At 34.2% G+C, this 13,778-nt stretch overlaps 1 protein-coding gene across 5 annotated transcripts in view; it reads left to right on the plus strand.

Annotated features, from left to right (window-relative positions):
• Positions 1-13,778, plus strand: part of LOC131157014 (uncharacterized) — a 40,791-nt gene that overhangs the window by 4,756 nt on the left and 22,257 nt on the right. For 2 of the 5 annotated variants that reach the window (XM_058110837.1, XM_058110835.1), the window contains exons 2-5: positions 2,822-2,927; positions 3,056-3,136; positions 3,247-3,344; positions 3,446-3,765. In XM_058110837.1, coding sequence (XP_057966820.1) covers positions 2,835-2,927; positions 3,056-3,136; positions 3,247-3,344; positions 3,446-3,765 — 592 coding nt within the window. In that variant the 5' untranslated portion in view covers positions 2,822-2,834. Of the gene's footprint in view, positions 1-2,821; positions 2,928-3,055; positions 3,161-3,246; positions 3,345-3,445; positions 3,766-13,778 lie in introns of all 5 variants that reach the window. The other 3 variants (XM_058110838.1, XM_058110836.1, XM_058110834.1) reach the window with 2 other exon arrangements.

Consider the following 13,778-nt stretch of genomic DNA (forward strand, 5'->3'; position numbering starts at 1 on the left):
CATAACAATTTTTACTCATACCACACTAAACAGGTTTTTCGTATATTTAACATACCATCATTTTCAATAGTATTTTCCCAAATATAAATCATATATAAATCTATTTATTTCCCTGAAATCAAATACTATAATAATATACATACTTTCCATAAATAAAAAAAACTAGCTTAATTTATCCCCTTAGCTGAGTCCTGAAAACCCCCTAAGAAAATCTGTCTTGCACCCGCAGGGTTCCCTATTCAATACCCTAAAAACAACATTTCCCATAACTAAAGTTCAGTATTTCTATGCGTACTACGTTTTCTTCAACTTTCAAATAACCAAATACTAAGTAGAAAGCCTTACCCTGAATTTGGGATGATTTCCAACTTAGCCCCCTGACGATCCGCTCCGGTAGACTTGCAGAGAACTTTCCCAGGAGCGTTGTGGTGACTTCTGATTGTTGAACCGGCGGAAATCCGGCCTAGAATCTTAGAGAGAAGGAGGAGAAACCGAAGGATGAGAGAGAGAGAGAGATTCTACGCAGGAAAATATACTGAAAAATCACGTTTAATCCAATTTATACTGCAGGATTCATCGACGAGCCACGCCACCTCGTCGACGAGTTCTGTAGAAAGTTCGTCGACGAACTTTAACCCTCGTCGACAAATTTCAGGCTTCCAAAAATTCTCTCTCGGTATCTTCTTGTCAACGAGATGGAACTTCGTCGACGAGGCCTGAAAAATTTCTCGGGATTATCCCATCCAAAATGCAACGTCGTCGACTGCCTCCTTCTATTCCTGTTTCCTTTTTCCCGTTCTTCTTATTATTTAAATACCATTATTCTTCGGGTCGTTACATCAATAATTATGAAAATTCCAAAATTAGCTTTACAGATAATTAATTTATCGTTTGCAAAAAAGAGATGGTTGATAATAGGACCTCTCTTGCTAAGGGCAATACCCCACAATCTTCCTTGGCTAACATTGTGGTTAAAAAGGGTTGAGAATGCTTCCATAACTATGATGAAGATCAAGGGCTTAATGTTAGATTAAATCGTAGTCAAATTAAAATTAAAGGGGGACTTTAATAAGTACAAGATAGAAAACAATAAAATGTAATAAAATGAAACCTATATGTTTTCAAAATTCACATTTTACTATTGTCCATCTACACAATAATAAAGTACAATAATATTTAACTGATGCACAGAAGCTGTATCCGCATCTGGACTTTACCTTGATTAGTGAGAACTGAGGGCGGAGGACTCTGATCCGTAGATTTGGTGCCGCACCAGAGGGGTCCGAAGGGCTCGTTGGTGGCTGGAATTCTTATGTAATAAAAAAAAAAAAAAAAAAAAAAATTTTCTCATTTGAAACTTGACAAACATTAAGAAAAGAAAAGAGAAGTACAAAGAAATCTATTTTTCCATAGTTGATTATAAAATATTGCGCTGTATATAATTGTATGTGTATTTAATTTGCATTCAAATATCTTTTCTAATAATATTTTTTTGAAAAAATTAAATACTAATAATGTATAAAATAAACAAAACTATTTTTTAATTCATCAAATATTTAATTTAATTTTATTTTACTTTCCCAAAGCTCCTCTCTTAAACCCCTCGCTGCTACTTTCCCCAACCCTCTTATGGTTCTTAACAGCGGATACAGCTGTTGAAGCCTCGGCAAAAGTCGCGCGCTTTATACCTCTTTCGCTGTCGACATCCCTCCTCCGCGATAGGTTGCCAGTAAGGCACTCATAATCATCATCATCATCTTCTTCTTCTTCCTGTACTTATGTGTCTCTGCATAATTTCTTTACCGAATTGGCTATGTTTACGAGGTGGTAATTTATTTATTTGTTTTTCAAGTAGCGCTTACCGAGTTTTTCGAATATTTTATCTTTTCCAGGCCTAGTGAACATGAAATCAGGGTTCAAAAGTTAATGCAATAATTTTTTGTTTGCTAAGTTTACAAGAAAAACAGAGGTTGAGAAGAATATTTGTTTGTTCTCAATTTCTCAATGAATTCATACAGAACATATAGAGATGGGTAAAACAATCAAGCTACACATATAATGAATCTATTCTCACCTACTGGATAGATACATTGTCTCTAGAATAGGAAAGAATTCCAAAGTTAATTACAATGATTGTTGACTATCAATCCAATATTTCAACACTTCCCCTCAAGTTGGTGCATAGATGTCACACATGCTCAACTTGCCAAAACTTTGAGAAAACTTTGGTGCATGGATTGTATTTCTATATAACGTAGAAATTTATTAAGAAAAATAGAAATTATGGAAACAAATACTGTCCTCTGCAAGGTTGTTGGGTTCTAAGAGTTTTGGAAATATATATATTTTTTCATATTTTATAGTTAATTATTGTTAGTATTTTTTGCTTCCATGTATGATAACTTTTTTTTGATAAGGGAAGGAGAGGTCGAGATGGTTTGAGCACAAGCAATGTAGGCCAAATATTGTATTGGTGAGTAGGAGTGACCTAGTTATTGCTAGTAGCAATGTATTGGTGGGGAGGAGTGAACTAGATATTGTTAGTGGTAGAAGGGGTAGGAGTGAACCCAAAATAACTTGGAGTGAGATGGTAATAACCGTCAAGTTGCCGGAGGCAATTGCCCAAGATTGTGTAAATTGGCGGAAAAGGATTCATGTAGCTAACCTTACCTAGTGGGAGTTAAGGTTTTTGTTTGTTGGTTTGTATGTATGATAACTTCTTAAAGATTTCTTGTCCTGTAAAATTCCTGTGCAGTGCACAGCTCTTCTGTAAAATAAAGGCCTTGCACTTAGTGTGTTTATGATTCCTGTTTTTGTTCAGCTAGAGTTAAGTGATGGCTAAAGTTCTTCTAGGCATGCCAGGACCGTGGGCAATTGATAATAACGAAGCATCTGATCATTATACAACAAAAATTGGTGGGCTTCCTGTAAGTTACTGCAAGTTATTTATTTAATTTTGGATTACACAAATAACTGCAAGTAATTTGCTAGCATATTGTTATAATGCTGTAAAGTGCACAATATCTGAATTCCTGTTTTATTTCTTCCTTGGCAGGACTGGCCGTCTCAAACTTTAGCGCTACGACCCGAGCTGCTTTGCAGTGAATGTCGAAGTAAACTTTGTCTTGTTGCACAGGTTTATGTTTGTCTTGTTGCACAGGTTTATGTTTTCAAAACCATTAATTCAGTACTTATGACAACTGATTATTTCAAATGCAGATCACTGAAATCCCCCTTCTTCTTTAGGTTTATGCACCGATTTCAAGTGGCAGCCTGAAAATTGAAGAGCGTGTAATCTACCTCTTTGGTTGTGTAATGCCAAAATGTGGAAGCAATCCCCTTAGGTCATTCCATAGTTCTTCTTTTGTCTTTTACTGTTTGAATGTTGGTGCTATTATGGGAACTGTAACAATCATACTTTATGGACATTTCTGAGGACATGCAGCTGGCGGGTTCTTCGCATTCAGAAATTGAACAAAGAAAAAGTGTTGAACACCACATGCCAGGAAGCTGCCTCTCCAGTTGTTTCTTCTGTTTCAATTTCAAACAGTAACTGGCGGGAAAATTTGTGGGCTGTCAACTCTACAGAAGAGGAAGATGATGGAAATAATGATGTAGATATGGAGGAATTGGGTAGGGCACTGTTTGAGGCTGCAAGAATGGCTTCTGGCTCCAAGAAACATAATGGCAAACGGCATCAAGAGAGCAATGTGAAACCTGCGTCCTTAAGCCAAGGAAAAAGATCTATTGATGTTAATGTGCCAGGTAAAATTTCCATTCCTTTGAAAGAAATTCTCAACATAGTATTAGTCTTATGTGTTTTGTTACTTGCTTTTAAAACTTGTATTGGTGGTTGTTTAAAATTTGACTTTCGACTAGTGCAGGAGTGCATCTCATGACAAAGTCAAGTTTTTATTTAATTCTTGATGTGATTTCTGAATCAAATGCCCAATTTACCTAACAAACCTAGAAACTAAAGTTTTTACTTGATTTTTTAATGAACAACTAATAACTATAAAATAAAAGATGGAATAGGTGAGGATAAGAAAGAGATCATGCTGTTTTTGACTTGTGGCAGAGAATGGCAAATCTGTTGGCAATCTTTATAATGAGCAAATGGATAAGTAGTTAGGTGAAATCATAAAGTGATTAGGCCTTGTTATCATTGGGAATTGGAGGTGGTGAACCACAACCAAAATTGACTCTTAATTATTTTGTGAAAACAAATTAGGTGCCCAACACCTTACACTTGGACTCACAATTAGACACTCATCCCAAACCTCTTAAAACACACGTGCGCAATAATATACCCCAGACTCACAATGACACCCAGCACTTTCACACTTACTCACGTATGACACATCACCACAAAAATCTTGCACTTCCTGCACACACTTTTCTCTTGCTCACAGCACACAAGACTTCTTCCTTTACACAGCACACACTTGGGTTTTTGCACACAGCAGCAATGGAGTCCTTCCCCTTTAATAATTGCTCTAAGTTTGGTTACCAATCAATTCAAATCTTCTAGAAAGAGAGAGTGTGTGTCAGTGCTCTGCCAACACTCCCTCTCAACAATTACTCTATCTCTATTCCTTTTTACAAGTCCTACCAAATTGCCTTTCGAATCCTTTGAATTTGACATCACGGAGTCCTTTAGTAAGTAGGTTTGCAACTTGGTCTTCAATCTTATGTGCTCCTATGCTCCATCTTCTTGAGTCATAGCTACATTTGTGTATTTGGAATTTGCTTTTTTTGTCTAATGACCTGCGAATTTGACGCTGAGGAGATTCTTCTTCTTCGAGCTGTTTTACTTGACTTTGTCTATCATCTTTTGTTCTAATGGACGTGTGAAGATGAGGTTATGGTAAATACTTGTTTGCCATGGACTTCTAGCTTTTTCTAGCGACTTTGCTCTTGATTTTTCTCTAGCTTGACCTTCCAAAGGTCCAGCTTCCTCAACTCTTTCCTAGCTTGGCTGGATATTGTCAATGTTTGCTCTTGCATTTTGTCTTGCAACTATTCCTCAATTTCCTTGGTGTTTGGAAGTAATGTTGCTTGTGATGACCACCATGATGATGCCTCATCGAACATTACATTGTTAGAGATATAACAGCCAGTTGTGGGATCACAACATCTCCATTCCTTTGATTGTCATAACCCACAAATATGCAATGAATTGATTTCTTGTTGACTTGTTTCATAAATGATTTGGGTCAAATACATAGCACACGCAAACAAATACTCAAGGGTTTAATGTTCCACAACTTCTCAAAGGGTGAAATGGTTGCCAATTTTGCTTGAAATAGCCTATTAATTACATGTTCTACTATCTTCATGCACTTGGCCCAAAAACATGGTGGCGCATTCTTGGCATGTAGTATTCTACATATATATGCTAGACACTAGTTCTTTATTTTTGGTACTCCATTTTGTTTTGGTGTGTCTAGACAAGTCAGTTGTTGGGGTTTATTGCAGTTTTGCAAATATTCTAAGAATTCATTTGATGTATGCTCTTCCCATTACTTGTGCATAGATATTGTATCTTCTAACCTGCTTCTTTTTCCACTATAATCTTGAATTCCTTAAATTTTCTTGTGCTTTTGATTTCTTTCATAAATTCAACATATACATACCAAGTCATCTATAACGGTTATCATGTATCAAAATCTGTTAGTGGACCCCTGTCTTGCTCTCCCAAATACGTTTGAGTGAATTAGTTCAAGAGGCTTCTTAGCTATTAACCTTGAATCCTCATATGCTAACTTGTGTGCTTTTCCATACTAGCATCCCATGCACAGAATATCTTCTTGAACATCCATCTAAGGGAATTCTTTGAGCACGAACATCTTATCACGATATTTTTTTTGTTTGATAGGAAAAGAAAATCTCATTAATAGGAAGTGAATTTACACGAGGGAGAATAAGACATCTCCCGAAAAAAGCTTGGAACACTTCTACATCACGATTTTGAGCTTGTGATGGCTTACATGTCCTACTTGTGATCACTATCAATCTGCTGCCTCATTCTTTCTTGTTTTATCTACATTTGCTTCATGGGCTGAGATCGCGTATTTAGACTTGAACCTTCCTTCCTTCATGGTCGGTGCACCAATCGCTAGAAACTTTGGTACACCTTGACATCATTCAGGTCAAACTCCACATAATTCCCTAGAGTGGTGAGTTGTGATATTGTAGCAATTTTTTCTTCATTCCAAGAACATGCAACATATTTTGCAATTGCACTTGTTATGGCCTAAACCTTGGCACTATTACTATTTTGCCAATATGAGTTATTGGTTGTTTAGAGTTGTTGGTGGTCACTATTACTCACCCTCCTTTACATTGAGACACACTTTCTAATTTCTCTTCTTCAATCACGTGATTGGAATATCCATAATGTATTATCCAATCACTATTATAATTAATTAGTTTATCATTTTCCATAATGAATGTTGATTCCTCCTTTAGTTTGATGAAGCAAAAAGTTGTGTGCTGTTCGTTGGACTTGCCCTTCGTTCCATCAAAGGATTCTTTGAGTTCCCATTCTTCTTTGTTCACTCTTACCCTGAATGAATGTTACAACATTCCCGTCTACTTGTTTGTGCCAACAATCTTGAGCCATGTGTCCTCTCTTGCCATATTTATAACATTGGTTGTTTCCATTAATACTTCTTATCTTCATTTTCTTCTTAGTCTTGAATTTGTTCAGCTCCCCCTCATCAAGAGCTTCTCCCATCTGGATGCCAGCGTTTTTTCGTTGTTCTTGATTTTCCGTCCTTACCATTTATTCTTGTATCTACTTTATCCTTCCTTTAAAGGTTTTCTTATCATAGGGCCTTTTCCTCATCCTTCACCAAAATTCCAGACATTTGTTTGTCCAAAGCCTTTTGATTGGCTAATATATTTCCAACTTTGTTAGAGTTGGTTCTTTATCCCTTCCATGAGTTGTGCTAATGAGACCATTATATTCCGGCCTGAGGTTTTGAATAATAGTTGTTGACACCAGATTTTGGTCCGTGGGATGTGCTGATGAATGGAATGTGTATGCATGGCGATCCCCCAAACAAGAAGGTCAAGCAGGGGTGGATAAGATTCTAAGAAGATACAAAAGATTGAAATTTGGAGTCGCCACCTTTACTATTTTTTTTGTTTAGGGAAAAAAAAAAGGAAAAAAAAAACCCTAAGTATGATATAGAGAGTAAGGGTATGGGAGTACATTTGTGTGTAGGGAATGTGGTGCACTAACCATCCTGCTTGTCAATCTGGGAATAAATGGGCTATTGAGTCAATTATTTAATGAGATTTAAAAATCATTGATTGTTAATCAGGGTTTTAATGGTTGATTGAGTCATCCTTTAACTAGGAGATTTCAAAATCTCCTGATTGCTAATCAAAGTTTTTTATGGTTGATTGAGTTGACTCTTTAATCAGGATTAGAAAATTATTGATTGTCAATAAGAGTTTTAATGGTTGATTGAGTCAAACCATAAATGGGAGATTTGAAAATCACCTGATCGCTGATCAAGGTTTTAATGGTTGATTGAGTAACGCTTTAATGTAGGATTTGAAAATCATTGATTGTCAATTAGGGTTTTAATGGTTAATTGAACCAACCCTTAAATAGGAGATTTGAAAATTTAATGGTTGTGAATTAAGTTTTAATGGTTGATTGAGTTAACTCTTTAATAGGATTTGAAAATCATTGATTGTCAATCAGGGTTTTAATGGTTGATCGAGTCAACCTTTAAATAGGAGATTAGAAAATTTCCGTATTGCCAATCAAGGTTTTAATAGTTCATTAACTCTTTAGTGGAGGATTTGGAAATCATTGATTGTTAATCAGAGTTTTAATGGTTGATCGAGTCAGCCCTTAAATAAGAGATTTAAAAATCTCCTGATTGCCAATTAAGGTTTTAATGGTTGATTGAGTCAACTCTTTAATGGAAGATTTGAGAATTATTGATTGTCAATTAGGTTTTTAATGGTTGATTGAGTCAATGTGAGATTTAAAAGTCTCCTAATTGACAATTAGGGTTTTTAGTCATGTTGTTTGAACTCTTGGACATTGATGCTTCACCGAATGGCCCAAAAGAGGGATCTTCTTTCTCGTAATAATTGATTGCCCAACCAAAGAGACTCAATCGACCATTTAAAACCCCTTATTGACAATAAATGATTTTCAAACATTTTATTTAAGGGTTGGTACACTAGAAAAGAAAAACATAAGAATGGAGTATGCATTATTATAGACAAAAACTTAAAAGATAGCGTTGTGGATGTAACTAGAGTAAGGGATAGAATTATAAAAATTAAGATGGGACGAGGTAATAAATATCATTAGTGCTTATGCTCCTCAAGTTGGCTTAGTAGAAAATCTTAAGAGATAATTTTGGGAAGATATGGATAGTATCATACAAGACATACCAGGGACTGAGAAAATATTTATAGGAGGAGATCTGAATGGACACGTTGGAAGAGATAATAAAAATTATGAGAGGATGCATAGAGGATATGAATATGGAGACAAAAATGAGTCTGGGGAGATGATCTTAGACTTTGCTATGTCATATGATTTTAGTATAATGAATACTTGCTTTAAGAAGAGAGAAACACTTAATAACCTTTAAAAGTGGACAAAATAGAAATCAAATAGATTTTTTTTTAGCTAGGAGGGTAGATCGTTTATCATGCAAGGATTGTAAAGTTATTCTAGGTGAAAGCCTAACCACACAACATAGAGTCTTAGTGTTAGATATATGTATTAAAAAATGGAAGAAAAAGGATAAAATAAACCAATGTGGGAGAACTAGATGGTGGAACCTAAAAGGAGAAAATATAATAAAATTTAAAGATAAAATGATCAAAGATGGGGATTGGACCATAGAGGATGAGATAGATACCAATACTCTTTGGAATAGGTTAGCTAGCTTTATTAAAAAGATAGCAAAAGAGATTTTAGGTGAATCAAGGGGAAGATTCTCGAATAGCAAAGAGAGTTGGTGGTGGGATAAAGATGTACAAAAAATCATAAAGACAAAAAGAATTTGGTATAAAACATGGCAAAAAAGTAGAAACAGAGATAACTTTGAAAAATATAAGGAGGCAAGAAAAGATGCAAAAAGGGCCATTAGTGAAGCTAAATATAGATCTTTTAATAGTTTGTATGATAGATTAGGTACAAAAGAAGGGGAAAGAGGTATATTTAAACTTGTTAAAGCTAGAGAAAGGAAGAGCAAGGACTTAGGAAATGTAAAATGTATAAAAAGTGAAGATGATATTGTCTTGGTTAAGGACGAAGATATTAAAGAAAGATGGCAAAGTTACTTTAGTAAGTTGTTTAACGAAAACCAAATAGAAGACTTAAACTTAGAATTGTCAAATGAGGAAAAGACTAAAAATATAAGATTTATTGCAAAATTAGAGTTAACGAAGTTGAGTTTGCTCTAAAAAAGATGAAAAATTGGAAAGCCATGGGACCAAATAACATCCCAATTGAAGTTTGGAAATGCTTGGGTGATAACGGAATTATATGGTTAACTAATTCATTTAATACAATTGTAAAAACTAAGAAAATGCCAGATGAATGGAGGAAAAACACTTTAATACCTATATACAAAAATAAAGGAGATATTCAAAATTGTAATGACTATCGTGGAATTAAACTTATGAGTCATATGATGAAACTATGGGAAGAGGTAGTTGAACAAAGATTAAGGTTAGAAACGAAGATCTCAAAAAATCAATTTGGTTTTATGCCTGGGAGATCTACCACGGAAGCTATTTATCTTTTAAGAAGATTAATGGAAAAGTTCAGGGAAAAGAAGAGACACTTGCATATGATATTTATTAACCTTGAGAAAGCATATGATAGGATACCTAGGGAAGTTCTATGGTAGGTTTTAGGAAAAAAAGGTGTATGTTGTAGGTGTACGGATGTCATTAAGGATATGTACGATGGAGTAATGACTAGTGTAAGGACTATAGATGGAGAAACTAGAGAATTTTCAATTACCATAGGTGTACATCAAGGATCTGCTTTGAGTCCTTCTCTTTTTGCTTTAGTGATGGACCAATTGACTAGGAGTATTCAAAAGGAGGTTCCATGGTGTATGTTGTTTGCAGATGATATTGTATTAATTGATGAAACTAGGGACGGAGTAGAGGCTAAGTTAGAATTATGGAGAGAAGCTTTGGAATTTAGATGCTTTAGGATAAGTAGAAATAAAACAGAATATATGAAATGTAATTTTAGTAATGATAGGAGGAATATTGGAGACAAAGTTAAACTTGATGATGGAGAAATAAATAGCACTTATAAATTTCGATACCTTGGATCTATTATGCAAGATGAAGTAGAAATTGAAGATGATGTAATGCATAGAGTTAAAGCAGGCTGGGTAAAATGGAGAAGTGCTTCAAGTGTGCTATGTGATCGTAGAATACCCTTAAAATTGAAAGGGAAGTTTTATAGGATAGCTATAAGATCAGCTATGCTATATGGATCGGAATGTTGGGCGACGAAGAAACATAATATCTAAAAAGTAAAAGTTGCCGAGATGAGAATGCTTAGATGGATGAGTGGTATAACATTGAAAGATAAATTAAGGAATGAACATATTTGTGGTAAGTTAGGTGTAGCTCTTATAGAAGATAAGATAAGAGAGGGACGACTCAGATGGTATGGACACTTGCAATGTAGGCCACATAGTGCACCTGTGAGGAAGAGTGATTTAGTTACTGTGGGGGGCAGTAGAAGGGGGAGGGGTAGACCTAAAATAACTTGGGAGGAGATAGTGAGCAAGGATTTAATATCCTTGAATCTATCAAAAGAAATGGTCCATGATCGCATAAATTGGCGGAAAAAGATTCATATAGCCGACCCCACTTAGTGGGACTAAGGCTTGGTTTTGTTGTTGTTATTATTTAAGGGTTGACTCAATCAGCCATTAAAATCTTGATTGACAATCAATGATTTTTAAATCCTCCATTAAAAGGTTGACTCAGTTAGCTAGTAAATTCAAATATCCTATTTAAAGGTTGACTCGATCAACCATTAAGACCCTAATTGAGAATCAATAATTTTCAAAGCCTCCATTAAAGAGTTGACTCAATCAACCATTAAAACCTTGATTGACAACTAAGAGATTTTCAAATCTCATTGATTGCCAATTGGGGTTTTAATGGTTAATTGAACCAACCATTAAATAGGAGATTTGAAAATCTCATGATTGTGAATTAGGTTTTAATGGTTGATTGAGCCAACCTTTTAATGAAGGATTTGAAAATCATTGATTGTCAATTAGGGTTTTAATGGTTGATCGAGTCAATCCTTAAATAGTAGATTTAAAAATTTCCTTATTGCCAATCAAGGTTTTAATAGTTGATTCACTCTTTAGTAGAGGATTTGGAAATCATTGATTATCAATCAGAGTTTAAATGGTTGATCATGTCAACCCTTAAATAAGAAATTTAAAAATCTCCTGATTGCCAATTAAGGTTTTGATGGTTGATTGAGTCAACTCTTTGATGGAAGATTTAAAAATTATTGATTGTGAATTAGGTTTTTAATGGTTAATTGAGTCAATCCTTAAATGAGAGATTTAAAAATCTCCTGATTGACAATTAGGGTTTTTAGTCATGTTGTTTGAACTCTTAGACATTGATGCTTCACCGAATGGCCCAAAAGAGGGACCTTCTTTCTCGTAATAATTGATTGTCCAACCAAAGAGACTTAATCGACCATTTAAAACCCCTTATTGACAATAAATGATTTTCAAACTTTTTATTTAAGGGTTGACTCAATTAACTATTAAAATCCTAATTGACAATCAATGATTTTCAAATCCTCCATTAAAAGGTTGACTCAATCAACTAGTAAATTCAAATATCCTATTTAAAGGTTGACTCGATCAACCATTAAAACCATGATTGAGAATCAATAATTTTCAAAGCCTCCATTAAAGAGTTGACTTAATCAACCATTAAAACCTTGATTGACAATTAAGAGATTTTCAAATCTCATTGATTGTCAATTAGAGTTTTAATGGTTAATTGAACCAACCCTTAAATAAGAGATTTGAAAATCTCATGGTTATGAATTAGGTTTTAATGCTTGATTGAGTAAACTCTTTAATAGGATTTGAAAATCATTGATTGTCAATTAGGATTTTAATAGTTGATCGAGTCAACCCATAAATAGGAGATTTGAAAATTTCCTTATTGTCAATCAAGGTTTTAATAGTCGATTAACTTTTTAGTGGAGGATTTGGAAATTATTAATTGTCAATCATAGTTTTAATGGTTGATCGAGCCAATCCTTAAATAAGAGATTTAAAAGTCTCTTGATTGCCAATTAATGTTTTAATGGTTGATCGAGTCAACTCTTTGATGGAAGATTTACAAATTATTAATTGTCAATTAGATTTTTAATGGTTGACTAAGTCAATCCTTAAATGAGAGATTTAAAAATCTCCTGATTAACAATTAGGGTTTTTAGTCATGTTGTTTGAACTCTTGGACATTGATGCTTCATTGAATGGCCCAAAAGAGGGACCTTCTTTCTCCTAATAATTGATTGCCCAATCAAAGAGACTCAATCAACCATTTAAAACCCCTTATTGACAACAAATGGTTTTCAAATTTTTAATTTAAGGGTTGGTTCAATCAACCATTAAAACCCTGATTGACAATTAATTATTTTCAAATTCTCTATTAAAAGGTTGGCTCAATTAGCCAGTAAATTCAAATCTCCTATTTAAAGCATGACTCGATCAACCATGAAAATCCTGATTAAGAATCAATAATTTTCAAAACCTCCATTAAAGAATTGATTCAATCAACCATTAAAACCTTGATTGACAATTAGGAGATTTTCAAACCTCATTGATTGACAATTAGGGTTTTAATGGTTAATTGAACCAACCCTTAAATAGGAGATTTGAAAATCTCATGGTTGTGAATAAGGTTTTAATGGTTGATTGAGTTAACTCTTTAATAGGATTTGAAATCATTGATTGTCAATCAGGATTTTAATGATTGATCGAGTCAACCCTTAAATAGGAGATTTGAAAATTCCTTATTGCCAATTAATGTTTTAATGGTTGATTGAGTCAGCTCTTTAATGGAAGATTTGAAAATTATTGATTGTCAATTAGGTTTTTAATGGTTGATTGAGTCAATCCTTAAAATGAGAGATTTAAAAATCTCCTGATTGACAATTAGGGTTTTTAGTCATGTTGTTTGAACTTTTGGACATTGATGCTTCACTAAATGGCCCAAAAGAGGGACATTCTTTCTCCTAATAATTGATTGCCCAACCAAAGAGACTCAATCGACCATGTAAAGCCCCTTATTGGCAATAAATGATTTTCAAACTTTTTATTTAAGGGTTGGCTCAATCAACCATTAAAACCCTGATTGACAATCAATGATTTTCAAATCCTCCATTAAAAGGTTGACTCAATCAGCCAGTAAAACCTTGATTGACAATTAGAAGATTTTCAAATCTCCTATTTAAAGGTTTACTTGATCAACCTTGATTAAGAATCAATGATTTTCAAAGCCTCTATTAAAGACTTGACTCAATCAATTATTAAAACCTTGATTGACAATTAGGTGACTTTCAAATCTTCTATTTAAGGGTTGACTTGATAAACTATTAAAACCTTGATTAACAATTAACGATTTTTAAATCCGATTAAAGAGTTGACTCAATCAACCATTAAAACCTTGATTGACAATTTGGAGATCTTCAAATCTCTTATTTAAGGGTTGAC

The sequence above is a fragment of the Malania oleifera genome, chromosome 6, assembly GCF_029873635.1.
Source record: "Malania oleifera isolate guangnan ecotype guangnan chromosome 6, ASM2987363v1, whole genome shotgun sequence".
In the NCBI taxonomy this organism is placed as follows: Eukaryota; Viridiplantae; Streptophyta; class Magnoliopsida; order Santalales; family Ximeniaceae; genus Malania; species Malania oleifera.